The 22,757-nt window shown below is 39.1% G+C and overlaps 1 protein-coding gene across 3 annotated transcripts in view; it reads right to left on the minus strand.

Moving 5' to 3' along the window:
* MID1 (midline 1) overlaps positions 1–22,757 on the minus strand; it is a gene marked incomplete at its 5' end in the record, with an annotated part of 98,435 nt that overhangs the window by 62,300 nt on the left and 13,378 nt on the right. Inside the window, one exon of one of the 3 annotated variants that reach the window (XM_082333579.1) lies at positions 4,475–4,557. The exons of the other annotated variants lie outside the window; for them this stretch is intronic. Coding sequence (XP_082189705.1) covers positions 4,475–4,557 — 83 coding nt within the window. The remainder of the gene's footprint in view (positions 1–4,474; positions 4,558–22,757) is intronic. 3 annotated transcript variants of the gene reach the window in all.

Genomic DNA, 22,757 nt, shown 5'->3' on the forward strand with positions numbered 1-22,757 from the left:
AGAAGCAGAGCAGAAGAAGGACCAGGGGAAGGTCGGCATGAGTTAGATGAGAATCTGCGTATGGGAATTACTGTGGTGGGGAAACAGCTGGGACTGGAAAAATAAAGCCTTGCAGGGCAGAGCCACAGGGGCAAGAGACCAGGGAGGGCAGAGGCCTGAGCAGAACAGTAGTCTGTGGGAGGGGGGGCTTACCGAAAGTAGATGGGCATCCATGGAGATCCGAGCAGTCTGGGAACCAAAGGAAAAGGTTGAGAATAAATACAGATGTAGAGCCAGGGAAATGGTACTCTTGGGGCATGGATGCTGAATATATACAACTGGAAAAGGATCTGAGCAGGCAAGGAGACTGAGACTGGGTGTCAGCAAAAGGGAAGACTGAGTCTATGGAAAGAAGACGGGAATTAGAAATGAGTCTTCCTCAGAGGGAGAGGCATTTAGGTGAATAATTTTGCAAGTCTTTGTGTGGGCTTATATTGACAGAGAAGAAAGTCAGCTCCAGACAGTATTCTTATAATTCTCAAATGATCCCTATGATATCAGCTATACTTTCCCATTTAGCAAAATATTTCCATCTGCCAGCAGAAATGCAATCATATGTTACAACAGAATCACATAAATGAGACCAATAGAGGCAACGTTCTGTTTTTAATTGTTTCGCACAATTCTTTTTTGCAACCTTGGGAATTCTGCTTATATGCAAAAAGTGAGAAGTAAAAAACATAAACAGTCCAATGGTTGTCTCTGGAAAGGCTGCTCTTTTGTAGACACTGAAATAGGAAAAAATCAAAGGATCCTTTACTCTTCTGAATTACCAACCTGTGATTTCTGTTTCTATGAATTTTGCCATTGATTTGATTTTGGTAGGATTTCATCCTATCTTTGAAGAGGAAACTGAAATAAATCACTTGTTCTCCTAATCCAGCTTTTAATTAATAAAAGGCTGCAATGTTAATATGATTGCTTGGTTTCCATTTTTGTTAAGGTTATTTCAGTGTAAGGATCAGCTCTTTACTCTCGGCAAGTTGGCAGGGTGTTAGAGGACGATATTATTTCCTTCTACCTGCTACCAAGTACAATGTGTAATACAATGCAACTTGCATCAGCTTTAGTTAGGTTACGTGTTTAGTATTCTTATTAATAAGTTCTCCAAATAGAAGACTCTGTGGAGTTTGTGGTTTTTTTTTCTTTTTCTTTTTTTGTCATTGCCAATCAAAGAAGAAATTAAAGCAGTTTCATATTACAACTATTTCACAAAATGTGTTTTTTCACAAAATGTGTGAAGCTTTTGGCCTACAGCAATTTGTTGCTTTGGAAAGTGTCTAGAATTTTAAGCATCTGCTTTTAAGGAGCAGATCCTTGGTCGATGTAAATTGTAACTCTGACAAAGTTATGTCAGCTGAGAATGTGTCCCTGCTAACTGTGCTGCTGATATTTACTTTGCAAAACAGATAATGTACCTTATTATGCCTATCATGACACATCTCCCACAGATATCATATTTCTGAGGCTGTGCCTACTTAATTTGACATATAGGCCTAAGGTTCTACATGAGTCATTTAAAAGCTTACGTTAAAAACACAAAGAGCACTGAGTTTTCAGGCTAATATAGGACAGTCAAGTACAAATATAATGACATCTGAAGTGCAGGATTTAGCAAAATGGTGGCATAACTTTGTCAAAAGAATGGGAAAATAGATCAGAAAACTACAGGAAGCATTTTTTACTGTGCTACTCAGTGGATACGCGTCAAACAGGTTTAAGGTGGGCTAGGCTGTTGCCATCTCTTGGGACCAGCTCTCTCGGGCACCTGAGGTCACAGTGGGAGACACCTTGCTCTGCCCTGACACCAAGCCATATGCTACATTGCAGGGACTTGTCCCCACATTAGCCTGATTGCCCGCACTGCCTTGACTGAGCCACCCTGCCCTCGCACCCCCATTATGTCTTGTTGTCCTACAACCATCAGCATTCAAAACTTGTGTCCAGCCACCTGGCAACACTTTGTCTCATGCCAAAAAAGAAGTGAAAGTCTTGCCTATGAAAGTGCTTCAAAAGCATCCTAAAATGTTAATTATGAATGTGTGGGGTTCACTGGGTTTCAATTCCATTGTTATTACAAGATACAACCCAGTCAAGGATGCCATTACAGCCCAGCTGTCCCTGCAACCCATCTATACCACGGTTGAGACCTTCAGTGTATACAGCACTGCACTGCACTGATTTCTGATCTGTGTGTACATTCAGTTCTGAGGCCCTGGTTTGGATTGCAACCAGGTAAAAAAGCAGCTGGTGTTATAGCAGGGTCAATATGATGACTTATGTTTTTCAAAGTATGTTGGCTGCAATTGCAAATATGTTCTTTGTGGGATATTCATAAATGCCTAGAGAAGCAGACATCTAGAATACTGATCTGAAAAAAGTTGTTTGTATCTAACACTTATTAATTTCAAAGGGACTTAGACTCCTACATGCAAGGCCCATTCTGAACTTTTGAAAATATCAGGTAAAACTCATTCTCTTCAGTCATCTGTGTTTCTATATCCAAAACCTATCTCCCTATATCTTGCACTGAGGCCAAATCATTTACAAGGCCAAATATTATATACTGGAAAACAAGATTGCTAGGTGCTGATACTGTGAAAACCAAACCCGTCTGTGTTCCTTATATCGAGAGACAAGTTAAGGTCACTTACTTAGGAAAGCCACAGCCTGAATCTGCTAGCTGGCTTAGAGATATTTTAGTATTCATCCAACACTTGCCATATGCCAAAGGTGAAATGTTCTCCCCCAATACTTTTATTCAGTACTAGCCATTTCTCTTACACTGCTAGATATTGCTACTTGTTCAAGGAATAAGTCACTGTCTGGAAAAAAACCTGCTTTTGAAAATACAGTTCATATGTTTGACTTAACCCACACAGAGATATTCCAGCAAATCTCAATTCCCTTGTGAAAAAAATACTTAAGCAGAACAAGATGTACTATTTCTTTAAGAGATTCTGGAACTGCCATATAGCTCTAGCGGACAGTAAACATGCTTTTAAAAGTAACAGGTTTACTATGTTACTCTCTTACTTGTCTTAAGGAAAAAGCATTCCTGACTAGTAACATCCAGCAAAGAAAAAAAATGTATCGTTATGAGAGCCTCATTATTTTGAGTACAGACTGGTAGGAAAAAAACTACAGAGCAAGTTTTTCACGTATGTTTTGTCTTGACTTTTATTCCCAGGAGTGATGTTTATTCTCTGGCCTTTGCCACTTCACGTCACTGAGTATTTCAGTTCCTTCATCCATAAAAGAAAAAAGTAATACTGGCCTAACTCTATTTAATGAAGCAATGCAAAACTGGCCTCAGGGCAGTACCCAGTGGCCTTCCACAGCTACCCTCCACGTACGGCCACTTGCTGGCTTTCATGGGCTGGGAGCAGCCGCTACAAATGTTCTGGCAGCCTGTACAAGTTAATGCTCAGCAGGCACCCGTCAACTCATTGGGACTGGTTGGATGCAAATGTTAGAAGAACACTGAACATGAAGTTTAGTCATGAACTGTAGTCTTTAGCATGATATTGTCACTTACTGGATGTGGTGACAAGGCCAGTTTAAGAAGTATGGGCCTGCCCTCCCCACTGCCCTACCCCTCCTGGCACCACTGTGTGGCTGCACTGTAAGCCAGGTCTGGGTTAAAAATAAACCTCTGAAAGAAATGAGGAGGGAATGGGAGTATACTTTAAACCAGTCTAAGAGATCCAGTTTGCAAGGCAGCTCTACAGACAGTTGCAGCAGAAAAACTGAGGAGGTGATGAGCTGTGACAGAGCAGGGAGAGCAAGGTGCTGAAGGGTCAGAAATTGCCAGGCGATCTTCACACCAAAGCCAGCGTCTCGTGGATTCACTAAAAAGTAATCCTGACTCACTAAGTCCCTTTAAGCACTGTAAAATATAATTATACAGATCACTACTTTTCGCTGATGTTGTGACATTAAAAGGAGGGAGGAACTTATTAAAGAAAAATGTAAAGTCAGCATCCGATACTACATGTGATGATAAAAAGAGAAAGGGAAGGAATAGAGTAATTGTATAACTGGTGCAAGTTCTCAGAAAAGCATAAGCTGAGGTGTGTGATCATGTCTCCTTGGTCAAACATTATTCAGTTTGCAAAACAGCTGGTCAACTCCAGCTGCAAATTAATGTTACTTACTCATTAAACCTGATAATTTAATGATGTTCTATTTACTTATTTTGAACCGGCATGATGATCTCTGCTATGAATGTGTCCTATGTCCCTTCTGAGATCTATTTTAAATTTATGTACGTGGCCAAAAGACTTGCTCTACTTTAAAGTACAAAAACCAATGCTCTCATTTTCTGCCGTTATCTGACACCATTTCTTTCACACCATCACTGAAAATGTACTCATTACTGGATGTGTATATGCTTGTGTTCAGGAAACTGAATTATGAACGCAGGTTTCCTTACCTGGCCTATCATGGCACTACAGAGAGATACTATCACAGCTCCTGAATTCTCAGCAAGGTCTGGACTCCAGGGTGGGGTTAGTTCTTTGGCAAGAAAGAAATTAATTGACACAGACAGAGTTTATGGCATCCTTGCATCTTTTATTTAGGGTAGATGCAATTTTAAAGAGAGGAATTAGATAGCAAAGTCAGTGTGTGGTATGTGACTCAGAGACTGGTTCTGAAACTCCAGAAAAGACTGCCTCACACAAACCCCCACACTGTTTCTCCGAGTAGAGGAAGGACTCTCTTTAAGCTCCTTTCCCCAGATAGTCAGACAAAACCTCTTAGTTTTATTTGCCTTACTTTTTTTTGGCAGCTAGTGACTTAATTTCAAAAGTTATTAAAATAACTTAAGAATGTGCCATTGTTGAAAGGGGCATTCCTGCTCTCACCCTTTCATCAGCACTACAGCATGTGGGAACATACAGTCAAGTGCATCAAAATATTAATCTTGCTGAAAACAAATCCTTCCCAAAGGTGCTGTAACAGCCAGCACCAGTGGGGCAGTGCATAAGAAGTTATATCTTGAAGCAAGTGGTGAAGCAGAACCGTCCCTCCTATTGATGAGGTCTCAGATGAGCTGAAACCACTCACAAAACTTCCGTAAGTGACATTTTCCTCAGAAGTTTCTAGAGCCTATGCTATTTTCTTTAGGCTTATGACTGTTGAAAGTCTTACAGCCCCTCTGAAAATTAAGCTACTTTTACTTAGAAGTGTTACTGATTTGTTTTTCCAGATGCCTTGGATTTGAAGGACACATTTACAAGGCATGGATTTTAAAAAACACTAGAAAAATTAGGGTCCCATGAAGGATTGCATTTTGGGCACCCTAACTCCTGAATAACTTTCACAAATCTTGCATAAGCTAAACATAGTTGATTTACATCCCCTATTGCAGCATCTATATGCTTTGCCACACAAAGAAGCATCTTACTGCTAGCTCTCTGAGCAAAGGGTCAGCCAGATTTCAGCTAGTCAGAAATATTTTATTTGCATGCTATTATAGTTTGCTTACCTTTCAAGACAAACAAGTTACAACTGTAGAATGGTAAGTATCCTCAGAACACGTATCTCTAGAATCACGGGGGTCACTCATAAGTACCAAAAAATACAACAGCCACTCCCTGCAAAAATTTGGTCCAGCTAACTGTGTAGAGTTGTGCTGAGGAACGAGGGAAGAGCAGTGGGTGAAAAAGCAGCTTTTTAGCATTCTAGAGGGAGAGAATATATTGAGGACAGAAATGGTTTTGTTTCCAACAGGGTTTAATTGAAATTCATCCTTCTCTCTAACTTTGGCCTGACTACCTGTTATAACTCCATGCAGCCGTCTGCCACATCTACAACAGCTGACAAACAGAATGGCTAGCTCCAGAGAAACAGGGACAGAAGCCTTGGATATGTTGAAGTCCTCCAAAGTTCATTAAAATTGACTGCTGAGTAGTGGAGTGAGGACTCAGTTAATGACCCTGCTAAAGAGGAAGACTGTGATGTGAACTGAGCTGACCCACAGGGCCTACTGGAGCATGCACCTACCCTGGAAGCACCCCCTGTGCTGCACTGCTGCTCGCCCAGACAGTAGCCTAAGGAAGGGAAGAGGTACTGAGGACGCCCACGGGTTTTCAAGAAAGTATTGCAAGGAAGGAAAACTGAATCCACAGAGCATGGGAGGAAATTGGGCTTATTTGGAGGGGTTATCGAGGCACAGGCCACTCTACTTGTAGCTTTGTTAGTCCTCTTGCCTGTACAGCCTACTTTGTAACGCACTTGCCACCCTTCCAGAGTCTCCAGCATGGACTGGGGCTGGGTTATGCACAGCAGGAAAGGACCTAACCTCTGGCCACAGGAGAAGTAAAAGCAAAGAATAAATTCTTGGCTAAATTCTTGAGCATCCACCACTCTCAAAGCAGAAGATATACGATCAGCCTCAGCTGGGAAGTGCTGCAATAATACTGGCTGTATCACCAGCAATACTGCAGGGTACCACCATACATCATTATGTAGTATACTAAAATACGTATGATACTATATACTATACATTATTACATGGTATACTATATTGCAATATTGCAATATACTACTGCAGTATCACTAGCTGTAACAGGACAAGTAAAAGCATAGTCCATGGCCTGGAAAGGATTATACTAAAGTATTACAGTGAATACAGCTTTGCATTTTTAGCACATTTGTTGTATTATCAGAGTTTCACATTGATGTCTGCAATATTTCCATGCCTATCAAATTTGGGAAAATTTGTGTCTAAATTAATGAGAAAGATCTAAATTATGAAAACAATGCAGTTAGATCTATAGACTGGCACATTTCCTCTAAGCACTTTTTAGGAAGGTTCCCAAGAACTGTTCTATCCTAAAGAACTGTTCTTTAGCTAATTCCTTCCAAAGAATAATGCCAAGCACTCAGCTAATCCATCATATCTAGGCGGGTAGACTTTGCCATTTGCAATGACAGTGCCCCATTTCTACATCTGCTGGGCAGGAAGGGAGGCCTTTTCTCAGCTCCTGGAATGGTTCAGAGGACTTAGGCTGTAATTCATCAAGCTGCATAAGTACGTGCTCACCCTTAAGCTCCTTCGTAATTATGCAGACAGTTACCCAGCACTAGGAGACCATCTGAACTACGCCACTTCTACAACATGCAAAGACTGATGTGAGCCTTCAAATTATAAACAAAATAAGCACATGAAATAAATCAATGTTCAGAGAACCAGTTAATATACTAAATATCAACAGAGAGGAAAGGACAAAACATTGAATTCTGAGCCTGCTAGAAACCCTTTCCTTCTTCAGTGTATGAGACATTTATCTGTAAATAAAATGTCACTAGTGAATAATTGTGAAGTTAAAAGAAATTTGTAGTAATTAAAGGCAGAGCTGAGCACTGAAAAATTCCCTCGAGGGACACTTACTCAAATACTGCCTTTTTTAAATGTTAGAGAATTTAGACTAAAACTTAAATAATGATAATTATCCATAACCCATAGGTGACTAATTGATTACTGATGAGTGATAGCTGGTCAAAATTAAACTAATTTATCAACTTTCTCTGTAAATATTACAGAGTATGCTTTAAAAACAATAATTTATGATTAAAGAACTATCCCAAATGTTTCTAAGTAAAGAAATCACAAAAGTAATTTAAAATTTTTCCCTGCAGTTTTTAATACTTACTATGTTGTAATGTAGTGGATCCAAGATTAAAAGTGAATTAGTCAGTAGTTTTGAAACACCTGCAATAAAGCAATTAATTTATAGGCAATTGAAGCGACATACTGTATTTTCTTCCGTCTCCTGCTGCAGAGTCCTGTCACACATCAGAACTCTGCTCTGCTAGATACTGTATAAATGTAAGACAAAAATTTAGTCCCCACCCAAAAGTAGTTAGCATTAGCATTAAAAAAATGTAAAATTAATATAATCTTTTATTAACATTATTTTTTGATTCCTTGACATATGACATTCTAACCATGCAAAAATACAGACTGCACTGCTTTGGAACTGCCATCTTAGAGCCTGAAGTGACTTTGCCTTGAATCACTGAGCTTTGTTCTAGGTAAGGGGACTAAATGTGAGAAATGGATGCGTATTTGGAAAATGGCAGCACTGACACAACGAGAAGAACGGGGAAGCCATAGGAGATGCGGCAAAAGTACCACTATGTAGGCTGTTCAAAGGAACCTTGGGAAGTTGCAAGTCAGGACATCAAAACAGGAGGACACTAAAGTGATGGCAAAGTAACACGGCTGGAGCAACAGCTGGGACATACAATTCTGACAGTAGTACCTTGGACAATGACGAAGAGTAAAGTGAGGCTGGAATCAACGTTCATGAGGAGGCAAGAGTGAGAGCCTATATGGGGAACAATCAGCATATGGACAAGCAAGGACATGGGCATGTGAGCAGCCCTATCAGAAAATGAAAGGCTGAAGATATGAGAAACTTCAGTCTGTCTGAAACCGTTGTTTTAGACGAATGCATACACACACACACACATATATATAAACATATACCTGTGTATGTGTGTTTATATACAGACACACACACATATATATATGCATGTGTTTGTCAGTGGTCAAAAATATCTTGACAAAATTAAATAACTCCCGTGAATGTGAATCATTCAGCCCATGTGATTGGCTGATTTTCTCCAGATCCCAGTGATTTTTATTTTTGTTTCAAGCTGTGTTTGTTTCTCCACAGCTCCTTCCCCTTCAGAGCTTGTTCCTGACTGATCTCAACTGCAATAAGCTAAAACCAAGCACGCTGATGAGAAGCATTGCCTGAATGTACAGGATGCTGCGATATGACTCTCAGAGAAAGATGTCAAGCCCCAGAAATGTCATTAAAGGGCAGAGTGTCAAAAATCTTGAAGATTAATTTCTTAGATGCATATTCTCTGGGGGAAAGTTTTAAAGAGAGCAGTAGACAGATGGGGACAAGGAAACAGTTGCAGCTATTGAGAAAGAAAGTCCACGTGGTTTAAGGAACAAAAGAAAGTGTGGGAGCACAGGGAGGGAAACGTGTATGAGGAAAACCACAGCTGGCTGAACGTATTCTAGCAAAAAATAAATGAAATCTGTAGAGCTTTCTAAGAATGATGGTAGAAAGATGACTGTATTAACTGAATACACTGGTCAGAAACTTCACGAGATAAGCAAAAAAGTAGGCTTTAGCTTCTACATTTCATTTTGCCCCCAAGGTGACTCTTTCAACATAGCTACACATATAAGGAACTATGTTTTCTTTCCTGAATTGCAGAGCAATTTTCTCATCATGTATGAATATACTAGTGTGCTCCTGCTGTGATTTCAATGTTTATAAATAGTTACATATTGAACATACACTTGAACTTCAGTATCCCATATTATTGATTTGAACAAGTTGCCTTAAATGTCAATTAGCAGCCTACCTGTGACTGGAGCATGCAGTTCCTATCACCCTCTTTCACAAAGTCCCCCCCCTTACACATATGTTCACTTATAGAAACAGTTATGAACTTCCAACAGGGAGTTCTCCCTAATCATTACTGAAGAATACAAAGGTTATTCTGAGATGGTTCTCCTTTTCTCTTTCCCTCAAGCAATTTCTGGCTCTCTCTGCAGAAACTTTATTAAAAATGGATCATTCCTGGAGAAAAAAAATAATTATATATACCAGCATTTACAAAAAACGGTAATAGAAAGTTCATTCCTGAATTCCTAACTGACCCTGCTCCCAATCCCATGCACAGTCCTATCACCCTGATATCTATAGATCTCTGTAATAACAGTTCTGTAAAGATAGGCTTCACCTTTGGACTAACTCTTTTCTTTGCAACACAGATTGGAATGCCTTAATTAAGGGAAAAAAAAAAAACCAAACCACAAGTGTCTCTATTTGAAAGTTTACACTGGAATGGAAATTGAATCTTTGTGACCTAATAATGTGTATAAGTGACAGGAGATTCAGTTACTGGTTCTGAAATGATCAAAAACTGTTGAAGTGAATTACAGCATTAAAAGTGGCTCTGTGCCCAGGCATTAGACTATATTTAATTTAAAGTTTTTTTTTCTTGCAGACTGAAGAATGGAATAGAATATTAGACAGCAGATGATAGAAGATAACTGATTAAATATTAAGAGTAAGGATGGGAGGAGAATATACAATTTTATTTCATTCAGTCTTACCTTTGTTTCAAATAGAGAAAACTAATTTAATAACGAATTCCCCTGTTAACATAAATAATAATTGTTTCCAATGGTTATCTCATGTTCTCTATGAAAATAAAAGAATACAAAATGACTATCATTATTTTCCTGATGCTTTTGGCTCTTGATCAAAGATAAACCTGATCTTATCTTCCTGTGCACTATAGTGAGATTTTCTATTGGAATTTACGCTGCAGCGTTCATTATTTGTGAAGTTTCAGGTTGCTCTATTTGTTCCACTAGGACATAATGCTTTTAAGATACTTCTATCTAACATAATTAAAAGTAAAACATTTTTTCAGCTTCCTTGTTTGAAATAAACATTGAAACATTTGGAATAAAACAGGTAATTCAAATCTGAAACCTAGATAGGAATTGAGAATTTTTTTTTCAGTTACTTGAGGCAGCATTGTTTACTAGTTAGAATATGAGCACAATACTTGTACTTGACTATTGACAGATGAAAAAAACCTAGGTTCCATCTTAAAGCTTGGCAACGACTGTGGGTGAGACAAACACAATGCTTTCTGTTGTCGCTTTAAACTAAAGGGTACACTCACAGAAAGTGTGGGAGTCGATATGGTTTTGAAGTGCTTCAAGAGGAGAGAGCACAATAGAAGCGATGAAAGAACGTTTGTGGTGTTCTGCAGTGTCGTGTTGCTTCCACTTCATGCTGTGATTTTCTTTGAAGTTCTAACAAAGCTTCTCTGCCATCCTGCCTAAGTTCTGCTACTACCTTAATTCAAAAGTTTAGAGAAAGAATCTAGATTTAAAAGTCCAGACAAAAATCAAGAGATCATAGCTATACCTGTCATAGGGACCAAAATAATTTTCAGTCTCCAAAATTCTCCAAGAGTAATGCTAGCCCAATGAGTGAAAAAGTTGATTTTCAGGTGCAATCCACTATACAATACGAAAACTGCATGATCTCTGTGATCTCTGCTGCCACCTTTAATGGTGACTCACAGGAATAAATAAAGTCACAGCTAGTAGTAACAGGTTGCGTCTCTGATTTTCAGGTTATTTATACATTTGGGACATGCTACACTCTTACTTTGCAATGATGACTTCTAAGACACAATAATGCTAACTGTAATGCTTTAAATGGATCCTAGCCCAGACAATGTTTAAGATGCAATGATTTTTTATTTAAACTTAGGATACCAAGACATTTAGAGAATTAAAAAAATAGACTTTTCTGTTGTGTTTTTTTTTTTTTTTTTTATTTCTCAATTTCAAGTGAATCTGCCCTGCTTTATGCAGCTCTACATTTAAAAGAGCATGTTCTTTTTTTCTAACATGTCTATGTAGCTTTGTCATGTGGTGGAAAATAAGCCAAAGAGAAAGGGATGCTTTCAGTTTGTTGTTTCTTGTACTGTGGTAAAAAAATGCTGGTTGGAGGCATTCCTGGAAAATACTACTAGGCAATTCTGCTTAGTGCTTTGAAACAGCAGCCCTGGACTTTATCCCATAAGCCCTCATATGAGTGACCCTTACTCTTGAAAGTAGTACAACTGGAGATAGTGACAGATTGCTATGTACCATATATTTCCATTACATGGGGCTGATACACTATATTGTTTTTACTGTTCATGCCTTTCCCTTCTTAAAAGCTTTGAGATAACATGTGCAGTCTTTAAAAGTTCCATTCCAAATTGTACCACAAAATACAGGATAATTTTTATTTGCAAGCAACAGGCATTGGACTGCTGTGACCTCTTCGAGGTAGAGGTCCCATCACAGTTATCCCACCTCATGGGACCTAAGCACACTGAAGGGATAGATTACCCATAAGGGCAGAATAAACAGCTTCCCATTACCCCTAGCCTAGGCCAACAGATAAATGCCACGATTTATCCAATGCATATATTTAGAAAAGTTGACTTTATTTGAAAACAGCCTGTTTTTCATGATGTCTTGAGGTAACCATAATCCTGTAGGTTTCTGCATTGTACAAGTGCAGTATAAAATGATATGTGAAACAATTATGAACCTATCAAACAAAAACTGCTAGTAAACATCTATCTCTAAGATAGACCTCTAAGCAGAGGTCTTCTACAATTTGCGAAAGACATGAATGTTAAATGTGGAGGTCACTCAGTCTGGCTGCTGAGGAATTGAGTCAAGGAACCCCATGAACCTTGTAAAAGTCAACTGACCTCCTTATACCTCAGTCAGACTACAAGGATAATTAAGTAGAACTGCACTAAAAATTAGATGCAACATTTGCATCAAACATGCCTGAACTAAAAAATTCACATATGAGACCCCAATCATGCAGGCAATAATACACCTCGATTTAATAATACATAATGTTTCATGGCCTCCTGTAGAACCTTACCTATGAAGAACTAATCTTAGAACTAGATCCGCCATCACCTATAAAAGGTAAAAGTACCCATGGATCTTCACAAAACCAGAGGAGACATGATCTCCGCCTTGTAAAATTTAAATCAAACAGCCAAGAGCAAATAGAACAAAGAGCAATCTGACAGAGTATGTATATATTTTTTTTTTCTCAAAAGCAAACATAAAAAAAATGTATTTTATAAAAATCTAGTATTTTAAAGGTTTCCAGACATATTTTGCATGGAAAGAGACAAAAGATATGTGAGAATAATACTATACATTATTATGTATACATGACATTATTAGGGCTTGCAGAGGAGTTAATCAATAAATAGCAGTCAGATACCTAATTCACAATGCAAAGTTCATGGTACTTGGGCATTTCATTGCTCGATTAAGTGCTCAGTCAAAGAACATGGGTTTTGCTACAGTGCTTTTAAATGGTTCATACACAGTTTGACTCCATGGGTCTCTCTTGAGACTCTACTACTCAAGATAGAGACAAAACACTCAAATTAATCCCAGTGAATTTTTTATGGGTATAGACATCGATTCCCTGTGGTACTCGTGCAGTGGCCTCCAAAGTCATCTAGGGCCTTTTCTACTGATACCAATGAGCCCTGACTCAGGCCTGCCATCACAGAACAATGTTAATACCAACTTCGAAAGACTAGGGTACAGAAACTGAAGCACACCCCTGAAAATGGATGACAAAAACTAGACGGTAATTTGTAAGGAGTCACAATCAGAGTAGAAAGAACTAGGGTAATATTAGTTCTAATTCCCTAAACATAACCAACAGTATTTACAGTAAGATTTAATTTGTTCATTCTAGATACTTTTTTTTTTAGGTGAAAAAAATCTTAGAAGTCTGTCATTGAGTGTCACATCTATACTCACCGAGTTCTTCAGTGTATTTCAGAGTTGTAAATACATTTCATACCAATACCTAAAGGGTGAAGTAGGTACTGAGTTGAGCTAGACGTCTCCTGCTGTACTCTGAGACCCAGAACAGCACGGAAAGAAGAAACTGCAGTGCTTTTAGTGAATTAACTTCAGATTGACCTACAGAGGCAGGTTTCTATGGGGTAATGTTAAGTAATTCACTATAGGCTCATTTAATCCTGAGGTCTCTTGCAAACAAGGCTGCCAAATTGCAAAGGTGCTTTGTGAAATCACCTATTGTACATCAGATGCCGAACTCAGACTCCAGTGTTCATCCTCTGCCAAGTCCCCAGACATGAAAAGCTCATGTTTTACCTCACTAAAGACCCCTTTTTTGACAGCAGAATGAGAGCTGCAACAGACTGCAGGTTACCAATAAAAATAAGAGGTTTACTAAACTTGTTTTAGACATTAAATGCTAGCTTGGGGGTCTTCAGCTCTTGGGTGTTTTCCGTGATGTAAAAAAAATATAGCAAATACACAAAATCATTTTATATAATGACAGTCCCGTAACTTGTAAGCAGTCATTCTACTAAGGAGCAAGTTCCTGCTTCCATTTAAATCAACAGCAAGATTTCCATGTACAGGACTGGGGCCTTTACACAGGTTTTATTTACCTTTTCCTTTCTTACATATTTTCTATGCTAATTTTCATCCTTTCTTCTCCTTCTCTCTTCTATAATTTTTTACAAATTGAGTAAAATACATCTGTTTTGAAACATTTGTAATTATTAAATTACATTAAAACCACAATTTTCACCAATTAATTTATATGTCATCAAAATAAGCAGCCCTTCACTTCAGTCAAATAGCAAGTTATAATGTTCAGAGAGATCAACAATTATAATGAAAGCATGAACACTGATGTTCTCCAGAATAGGAAGTCAATAAATAACAGTCCCACCAAATACCTGCCTCAGAAATATCTTAAAATGTATTAGAACCATGAATTTCAGAGACATAGCAATTATCCCTTTTTCACATGCAGTTTGAAAGCAAAAAAATGCATTAGGATACTCAAAAGATATGTAATTATGTACTTTAAAAATCAAAGTAGTTGAGTAGCATTATCTTAATTCAGGAGGAAAGAATACTGTCTGAGAAGGAAAGAAAGAGTCTTCAAGAGACATTGATTTTTGCTCTTTAATGTAGACACTAGCTTATTTTGTGTTTCTTATGACTCTGTGACCAGAAATAAAACAAGTAGATATAGTTAGAAGTCATTCCAGAAATTCAAATTCCTATTGAAATAGTGTTGCATGAATTGGAATCAATAGCAGAAAGACAGGACATATATTCCTACTATTTTCACCACAATTTCATAGGCTACTTGTTCATGAATGAAATAAAGAAGAATGAAATAAAGAAATAAAGAATTAAATAAAGATCAAGTGCACAATATCCTGGTGACAGATTTCCTTGCACTGCACAGTCATTCTTTTACCTTCAACACTAATATAGCCAATATGCTTGCAGGGCATTTATATAAACTTTAAATACTCACTAATTTCTTAATTTCATTAAGAAATTCCACTTAAGGTGTTATTTTCTGGAAATGGATAAATGCTTTTTGCTGCCATCAGCTCTCTACGAGAGTATCAGTATTTATATTTTGCGAAAAATGTTAACTTCTTAAAAGAGAAGTTCCCTCACTGGGAATGGACCTCTGGGTCACACACAATAACCATTGCAAAAAAAAAAAAAAAAAAAATTGCCCATTCTAACTTTATTCTGTGATTGAAACTTTCCAATTTTAAGTTTCTACTTAAATAAGAACTAAGCAATAGAAAGTAACGTTTTGGATGAGAGTTCTTGTAGAAATTAAACTCTAGTGCTTCTCAGGAGAGATTCATTATGATAGCAGTTACTTTTAATGAAGAGAAATCAACCAAAAATTTGACCAAATCAGAAACACAACTTTTACCATATTGCTTATTATTTGGATAATTTTAATTCCCAGGACTGCACTCTATAGGCTGTTAAACATACCTCCAAGCTTCTGGATTTTAGCTGCAACCAACGTGGAAGTGCAGAAGAGAGCAGCACTCTTTTGGAATTTATTGCTTGACTATGTCCTAAAGCTATCAAAAAATCAGAGGCTGGAAATCAGCCCTTTCCCAAGGCATCACAGAACTTACTGCCATTTCTTGATTGTTTTGAAAACCTTGGCATCAGAAATCTTTCTCTCCTTCTCCGCCACACTGGGAAGCCTGGTGCTGGGTTCCACAGGACTTGGCACCATCTCTCCTAGCCCCTTCTGCTGTTAAACCGCACGCTGCCCCAGGGTTTCCGAACCAGACACACATCAGGCTTCTTGGCATGCCTCTGCTGGAAAAGCCTTTGAGCAATTCAGCTCTCCTACACTGTGTGGTTCACAAACAACACAAGCTCCTCAGCGCTCTGAGGAGGAAGTAACGCTTGCAGGGACAAGTTGCTAATAGACAGTCTCCTAACACCGGTAGGACAAAACGGGCCACAGAAGCCAGATGCTTCAGTAAAGAAAACCTCCCTTACATGAACAAATGAAACTTTGCTGTGTTGCTGGTGGTGTACAAAAAAGAACAGGGTAAAATCTTTCCTTCGTTCTCCTCCAGTTATTATTTATTTGTAATGCAAAAACATACCATTCAGTAATCAGAGTGATAACTCATGCAAACACCGAAAAAGCTGATAGCACAGCACAAAGCTTTTTGTTCGAACTCTGTGGGAAGCTTCTCAACCTGGGATTTAACCTCGGGATTTGCAAAACTACAGAAAGTTGATTTAAATATCCCTGTTCAGAGAACTTGGCCCACTAGTGCTCTCACTAAATTACAGCTGGTCAATTGATTAAAGATGAAGGTATCCAGAAATGACTGGATTTGAGGACCACAAAAATCCAACCACAACAGCTGGGCCAGAATAGCCTGAACTTTGACCACTACTCTTTAGTAGTAAGTGTCCTGGTTAACGATCTTTGAATGCAAGCAGCTGGCATCAGATGCAACACGTGCAAAGGCAAGCTATAGATCCGAGGAAGCAAAGATGGGATGTTGCAAAGGTATTACAATGATCAAAACTGGACTGACCACATATCCCAAACCAGGCTGTAAGAACAAAAGGGCATTTTAATGGGTGGAAATTATTTGTAATATATTATTCTCCTCACATAATAAAGAGGAAGTCTCTTTTTTCCCTTTTGCTGTTCTCTTATATATTGGATTGAAACACTTCCTTCTGGTCCTCTCTGCCAAGTCTCGGTATCAGAGGAAATATCAGCTCACTACTGTTAGTATATAAATTAGCTGAACTTCATCTAGGACTAGTCTGTAGGAGTATTGTGCAAAAAAAAAAAAAAAAAAAGAAGTTGGTATTCTCTTAATGTACTGCATCTCTATTTTAAATAAACCTGCACAGAAAACAGGATTCCTTTGGAGAATGTAAAGGAGTATAAAGGGGTAAATAAGGCAGCACATGGAAAGCAGCCTCCACAGGTGTCATAGCTCCACATAGGCCAGACATAACCACTGTCATACTGAATATTACCTTATCCTGCACTACGTAGGGCTGTGACTGTAATTGATTTTCAGGGTCAGCAGCCAAACTGATATACTGGGAGCAAAAAAGTGGCTGTGTCTCTTTGGTCCCATCCCCACCCCGGACTTGGAAAAGAATGAACTTGACCTGGCGTTCCCACTTTTTTAAAGAGAGACTGAACCTCCAGGCTCTAGGACAACCAAGCAGGAAGGCGAACACGGCCAACGACATCTCTGCTGTTAAAGCTGTTTCAGCAGTGGTGTGAGTGTCCAGGCCTTGCACTGCAGGGGACCCCGTGGGCCAAAGCAGCTGGGAGAACAGGCTGTGGACCCTGGGGATGGCAGAGCCCAGCACCTCTGGCTGGCTGAGCACAAGAGACACCATGCACGGCACCAGGGACAAACTACGCTACTGCAGTTTACTGAGGAAAGGGTAAGAGAATTGCTTTCTACCCTCACAAGTGAAAGACACAAAGTGCAGTGAAGAGACAAAGAGAAGAGCCCACTCCAAATTCCCTCTAATTTTCTCCTCGGAGACACTGTCCTTTTGCAGAGGGAGGTGTGGTTTCCAAGGCTCTCATGCTGAGATAAAAATCAAATTCCATAATCCCCAAGTCAGTGGGTAAAAGAGGGACAACATGACTAGAATTTGCCTCCAGGCTATTTTTTCCTCACCTCAAACCAATTCTGCATTTCTCCTGAAAAGTGGAAACAGCTTTAGGATCAAAACCCCATTTGTGATGAATTTGCGGTCACTAAAAATGTTACCCAACAATATTGATTAAATTGCAGGATAAGGCCAGTCTGATCCTTCCAATAAGCTCAAGATTACGCCAGCATTTTCTCAATGATTTTGCAGAACTTTACAGCAGCAAATTAACCTGACCAGACAGGCCAAAACCAAAGTCATCATCCAGTAATGCTAAAAAAATCACAGTGGAGTTGTTGAGCAACTGCTACATTTTTTTGGGGTACGGCATGGGATAGAGGCACCCAACTGCCTTCAGCAGTGCTGAAGGTATTATGTATGAAATCCAGGATAACTGTGAAGCTTCTTGTGAGCTGAAACAACATGGCAACAAATGATTTCAGCCTCTCGCTAAGATTGCCAGCACTCTGTCATTTGGCAAACCTCTGAGAAGACACGAATATTTGTTTTTCTAAATCTCAGACAGCTTCGGGTTTGCAAAGCTACATAAACAAATGAATTACATGAAATCCGTGACTGACCTACAAATCCCACCCTGCCTATTTCTCTTTTCACTTCCCCTTCTGGCAGTTCAAATTCAGGAGACATCAGTCTGTTGCTAGAGTAGATTTATGTTGCTGGAACATCTACCTTGAGGCCAATTTTTTATTTCCATCCAAAAGAATGTTTACTGGCCAATGCTGAGCAACAGAAGGATACAGCAGGCTCATTTTGTCTTCTTGTTTTAAACCTCAGGGTAGAAAGAATATGAAACCTTAAAATAAAGTTTAGCTCTAAGTAGATTTGTATATATATACATATATAATAGGGATTCCCATCTACCTCTGAACTCTTTGCTCATAGTATTTTTTAATGCTCTTTCCACATCGAAGATGTTCTATGAACTTTACTGTTGAACATGTTACTCTCTAATCTCAACATTTGATCTCTACACTTTCTTCCCTTTAGCAAATGATTTTTTTTGCTTTTCATCAAAAGCCTGAAATTTTCCTCTTCCCTGCCCCCCTCCCTTTTTCAATTAGTTCTGCTGGCCCTGCTGTCTGTTGCTGCTTCTGCAACTTTGCCAGTAACTGCTATGCACCAAGGAATAAAAATATTTAAAAAAATGAGAAGATAATGTGAAAGATTTTATTTGAGGATAATGTGAAGGACTTTGTTGGCTTCATCTGATCAGCTGTCCCTGAGCTGAAGTGTTAGGTAACTCCTTTGGGAACATGTAATGTTAAATATTCATGGGTATCCAATTCTGAAGCCATAATACTGAATATTCATATTGGAAACACAATCCCAGGAGCTTTGCTTAGCATATAAAGAAACAGAAACATAGCTGTTAAACTAAAGTATGCTTTAAGCTGCAATATTTCATATAAGCTTAATTAGACTGGGCATACTAAGGCCTATTAAACATAAACATTTAAAGGCTCAGATTTGGCCCCAATGCAAATTCCTCTCTCCTGAAATTAGAATTTAATTTGAGGTCACTGTTAACATAAATAAGAAATAAAAGCTGCATTCTGATGAGACACAATGACACTGGTTTTAGTTTTACAGTTTTGTAATCAAGAAAATGATTGTAGTAGTCACTTCATCATAACTCTTGGCACTTTAATGACAGCTTGTTTGATCTTGAACAGCCCAAGCAGAGACAATGTTGGTGTGTTCAGAACACATTCATCATGGAAGTTTTTACAGATGTTTGAGCTGTGTGTTGTATCTCCATGTGCCAGCCTGCGTCCTGACAGCTCCAGGGGAATTCATCATGCAAGAGGCCAAGCTGCCCAACATCACTGCTTTCCCCCAGATGGAGGTCATTTAAGTTATGACCAAGCACCCACACACTTGCTGACAGCATGGCGGGGGGGAATGTTTCTGAAGGGGAGCAGGCAGGGAGGACAAGTCAACTCTGGGCGCGATGCGCCAAAGCTACCCTTGCCTGCTTTGGAGCTGCAACTCTTCTTACCCTGATGGCGGCAAAGCTGTGGCTCACACAGGCTCCCTTTGGTGGACCCTCTTTCCTCTCCACCTTGTCACCGTGGAACACGGTGGAGAATTTTTCTAATATAACCCATCTAAGGTTTCTCCTCCTGTCCTCCCCTTGCCTTCCCAATATGCTTTCCAGCATGGCTTGGATTAGCCTTAACTTCTTGCGGTTTCTTGTTTCAGATTTCGGTCTGGCCATTTGTCATCCTGGTTCTGTTTCTCCTCTCTCTTCTTAGAATGACAGAACACAGGATCACCTCTCTGGATAAGATTATAAATGCTTTGCTGTCCAATTGCCAGTAATGAGTCTCTGCCAAATTTATATTCTAAAATTCCCCAAGCAGCAATTTAATTACATTATTTTGGATACAGCACCACAGCAGCTGCATTCATTTGATGAGGATTCATTACGGTTTATGGTGAAAACAATGGCAAATTAGCTCTGATGTGTTTTGGAATTTGCTCTTTATTTAGTTTAGAATAGCCCTGTTTTAGTGAGCATGACTCCCAAGCCCATTTGATCCTGCAGTCTGTGAGAAACTGGGAAGGCTCTGACAGGAGTTCTTAAAAAACAGATATATCTACACCTGTTGCAGCTCAGTTATTGAAGTCTTGCTGGTTTGTGGTTAAAAGGGAATTACCAAACAGATCCATTCCACTATATTTTAAGGAATATTCCAGGACTATTTAAAAAGTCATGTGTATAAATCAAAATAAATACATAAATAGCAAATCCTCAGTTTTGTCCATATTTTTCATGGATGAACTTTTCCCAAAGCAGAAAATATTATATCCCTACTAGAAATTTAGTAAGGGTTCTCAAGGAAATCTAAAACAAATGACTTCTGTGACTGTTTCCAAGCTCAAACTTTAAGCCAGATTTGTGAAATATTTGTTCAATTTTTTGGAACTGCTGGAGGACTTACAGTAAATTCTAAGCACATACTAGGAGGTGACATGAAGCCTAATCATAGGGCAAAATTCATAGCAGGGGGGTAAAAACCTCCGAAGATCAAGTTTGTTCTCCTACCACCATTCCCAACAAAAGCCACAGCTTCCCATTAGAAGCTGTATTAGGAGCTTTTGCCAGAGTGCTAACATCACGTGAGGGCCGTAACTTCTGCAGGGAATTTTTGTACTGAAAAAAGTCTTTCTATAGGCATAGTTATAGCACCACTTCTGTACCTCTGTAGTTTATTTTGCTTTGTTTATTGATACAGTTGTTTTTATTGGCAAAAACACTTTTTGGCCACTTAATGACACAAGGGAAAAGAAAGCTTTCTTTTTTCAGCTTTCCCCAAATTCTGAAAGGTTGACTCAATGTCAAGAGTCACATCTGTACATCTTAACAGCAGTCTGTGCTGATAAAGAGAACAACCCTTCACAGACCCGGACATAGAGAAGTTGCTATATCCCCTTTTTATACACAGTTAAGGGCTATAGGTGGAATTGTTCCTCCTTGCTTAGGATAGTATTTAAAGTCCATTCAATTACTTTCCTCCCTGTCCTACTCTGTAAGATCCTCATCTTTACCTTGTGCCAGAACCAGAGTAAGTCTGACCCATTACTGAGTCATTTCAACTTGCTAGACATCCAGAAACTTATTCACTTACTATGCTGAGTTAATTTTTATACCAACCTTGAGAGCTGGCATAGCTCAGGATGGGATCAGACAGGCATGGCACAGATGCTGAGGAGGACGTCGGGATGCACCACTACAGGAGGGAGAAAATGGTAGACCCACAGAAACCAGCCATTAAATTGATTTGGCTGCTGGGAAATTGTATTTTAGGCACCTGACTTGTGCATCTACTATCAGCATCTAGCACGGCAGTCTTCCTAGAGTACACATGTGTGGTCAGTGAAGATGGCTGGGTGCCTAAAGAGGGAGAAAATGGAGCAGACTCAGTGGTCCCACCTTACGCACACCTGCACCACTGAATTTCTGGAGCTGCTCCCTGCCAGCAGAAGAGGCAGGGAATCAGCTCACCAAAGGGTCACACAAGTGCCCGAGCTGCTTCAGCAGGGACAGCAGTAGCATGCAGGAAAGAGAGCGAGAACGATGTAACAAAGTGAAGCATTTTTTGGCAGCAGTGGGCTTGTTACATCATTTCAGTGATCCCATAATGTACTCTTTGTGCTAACAGTATAAATAAGAAAACCTCCAAATAGTCAATAATAAGTATGTAATAAATAAATAATTAGTAAGTAAGAATAATCAAAAAAATCCAATAATATTTGCTGAAGCAATGTGGGATTCTGCTGGTATGCCAGAGGCCAGAATTTGGCCTATACTGTAAACATAATATAAATCAAAAGCAGTCAAAAGGCCAAATTTTTAACACTGGACAGGAGGCCTTTTCCTCACACTACCAAGCTCTTACTGCTTCACAGCACTACAAACCAATTACATGAATGCTGACTCTTAAGCAAGAATATTGAAACTACGTATATAGTATGTAAGAGAACAAAACCCTGAAGATTCAAAACACTTTTCTACCTGGCATGCCCAGTTTAAAATGGCTTCCCATTACTAGAAGCACTTAGCTACACTGCAGGGTTTCCGACAGACTTTCCCTATGAATTTTTCTGTAGAAATAATGACTCAGAGAGAGCAGCCCCGAGACAGGCAGCTTCCAAGATCGGATATTTGCCTGACCTTGCAGACCTCCTCAGGAAGGAAACTAATTCCTCCAAGGAAAACACGTGACAGCAGATTCACAGCCTGTTCTGCAAGCAGGAGTCATTCAGTGAGGCACTCTGGTGTTGAACTTCAGGGTGAACTGGGGTTCCTACCATGCTTAGAATATGTCAGAAAAAAAAAGGTAAAAACCAAGCATCCTCCCCTATACTTTTCTGTTGTTTTCTTCCTTGGAGTCACAGTTTCATTGCTAACTATAAGCAGAGTCATTACAAAATAAGTTCTCCCACATCTGAATCTGTAGCTTGTGACAATCATTTACCTGTAACCCAACAATTTACTTATACCCCTATACTGCAAACACTCAACTCTGCACACAATAGAGGCAACAATTAGACTAAA

This window comes from Platalea leucorodia (genome assembly GCF_965183815.1).
Source record: "Platalea leucorodia genome assembly, chromosome: 2".
Lineage (NCBI taxonomy): Eukaryota > Metazoa > Chordata > Aves > Pelecaniformes > Threskiornithidae > Platalea > Platalea leucorodia.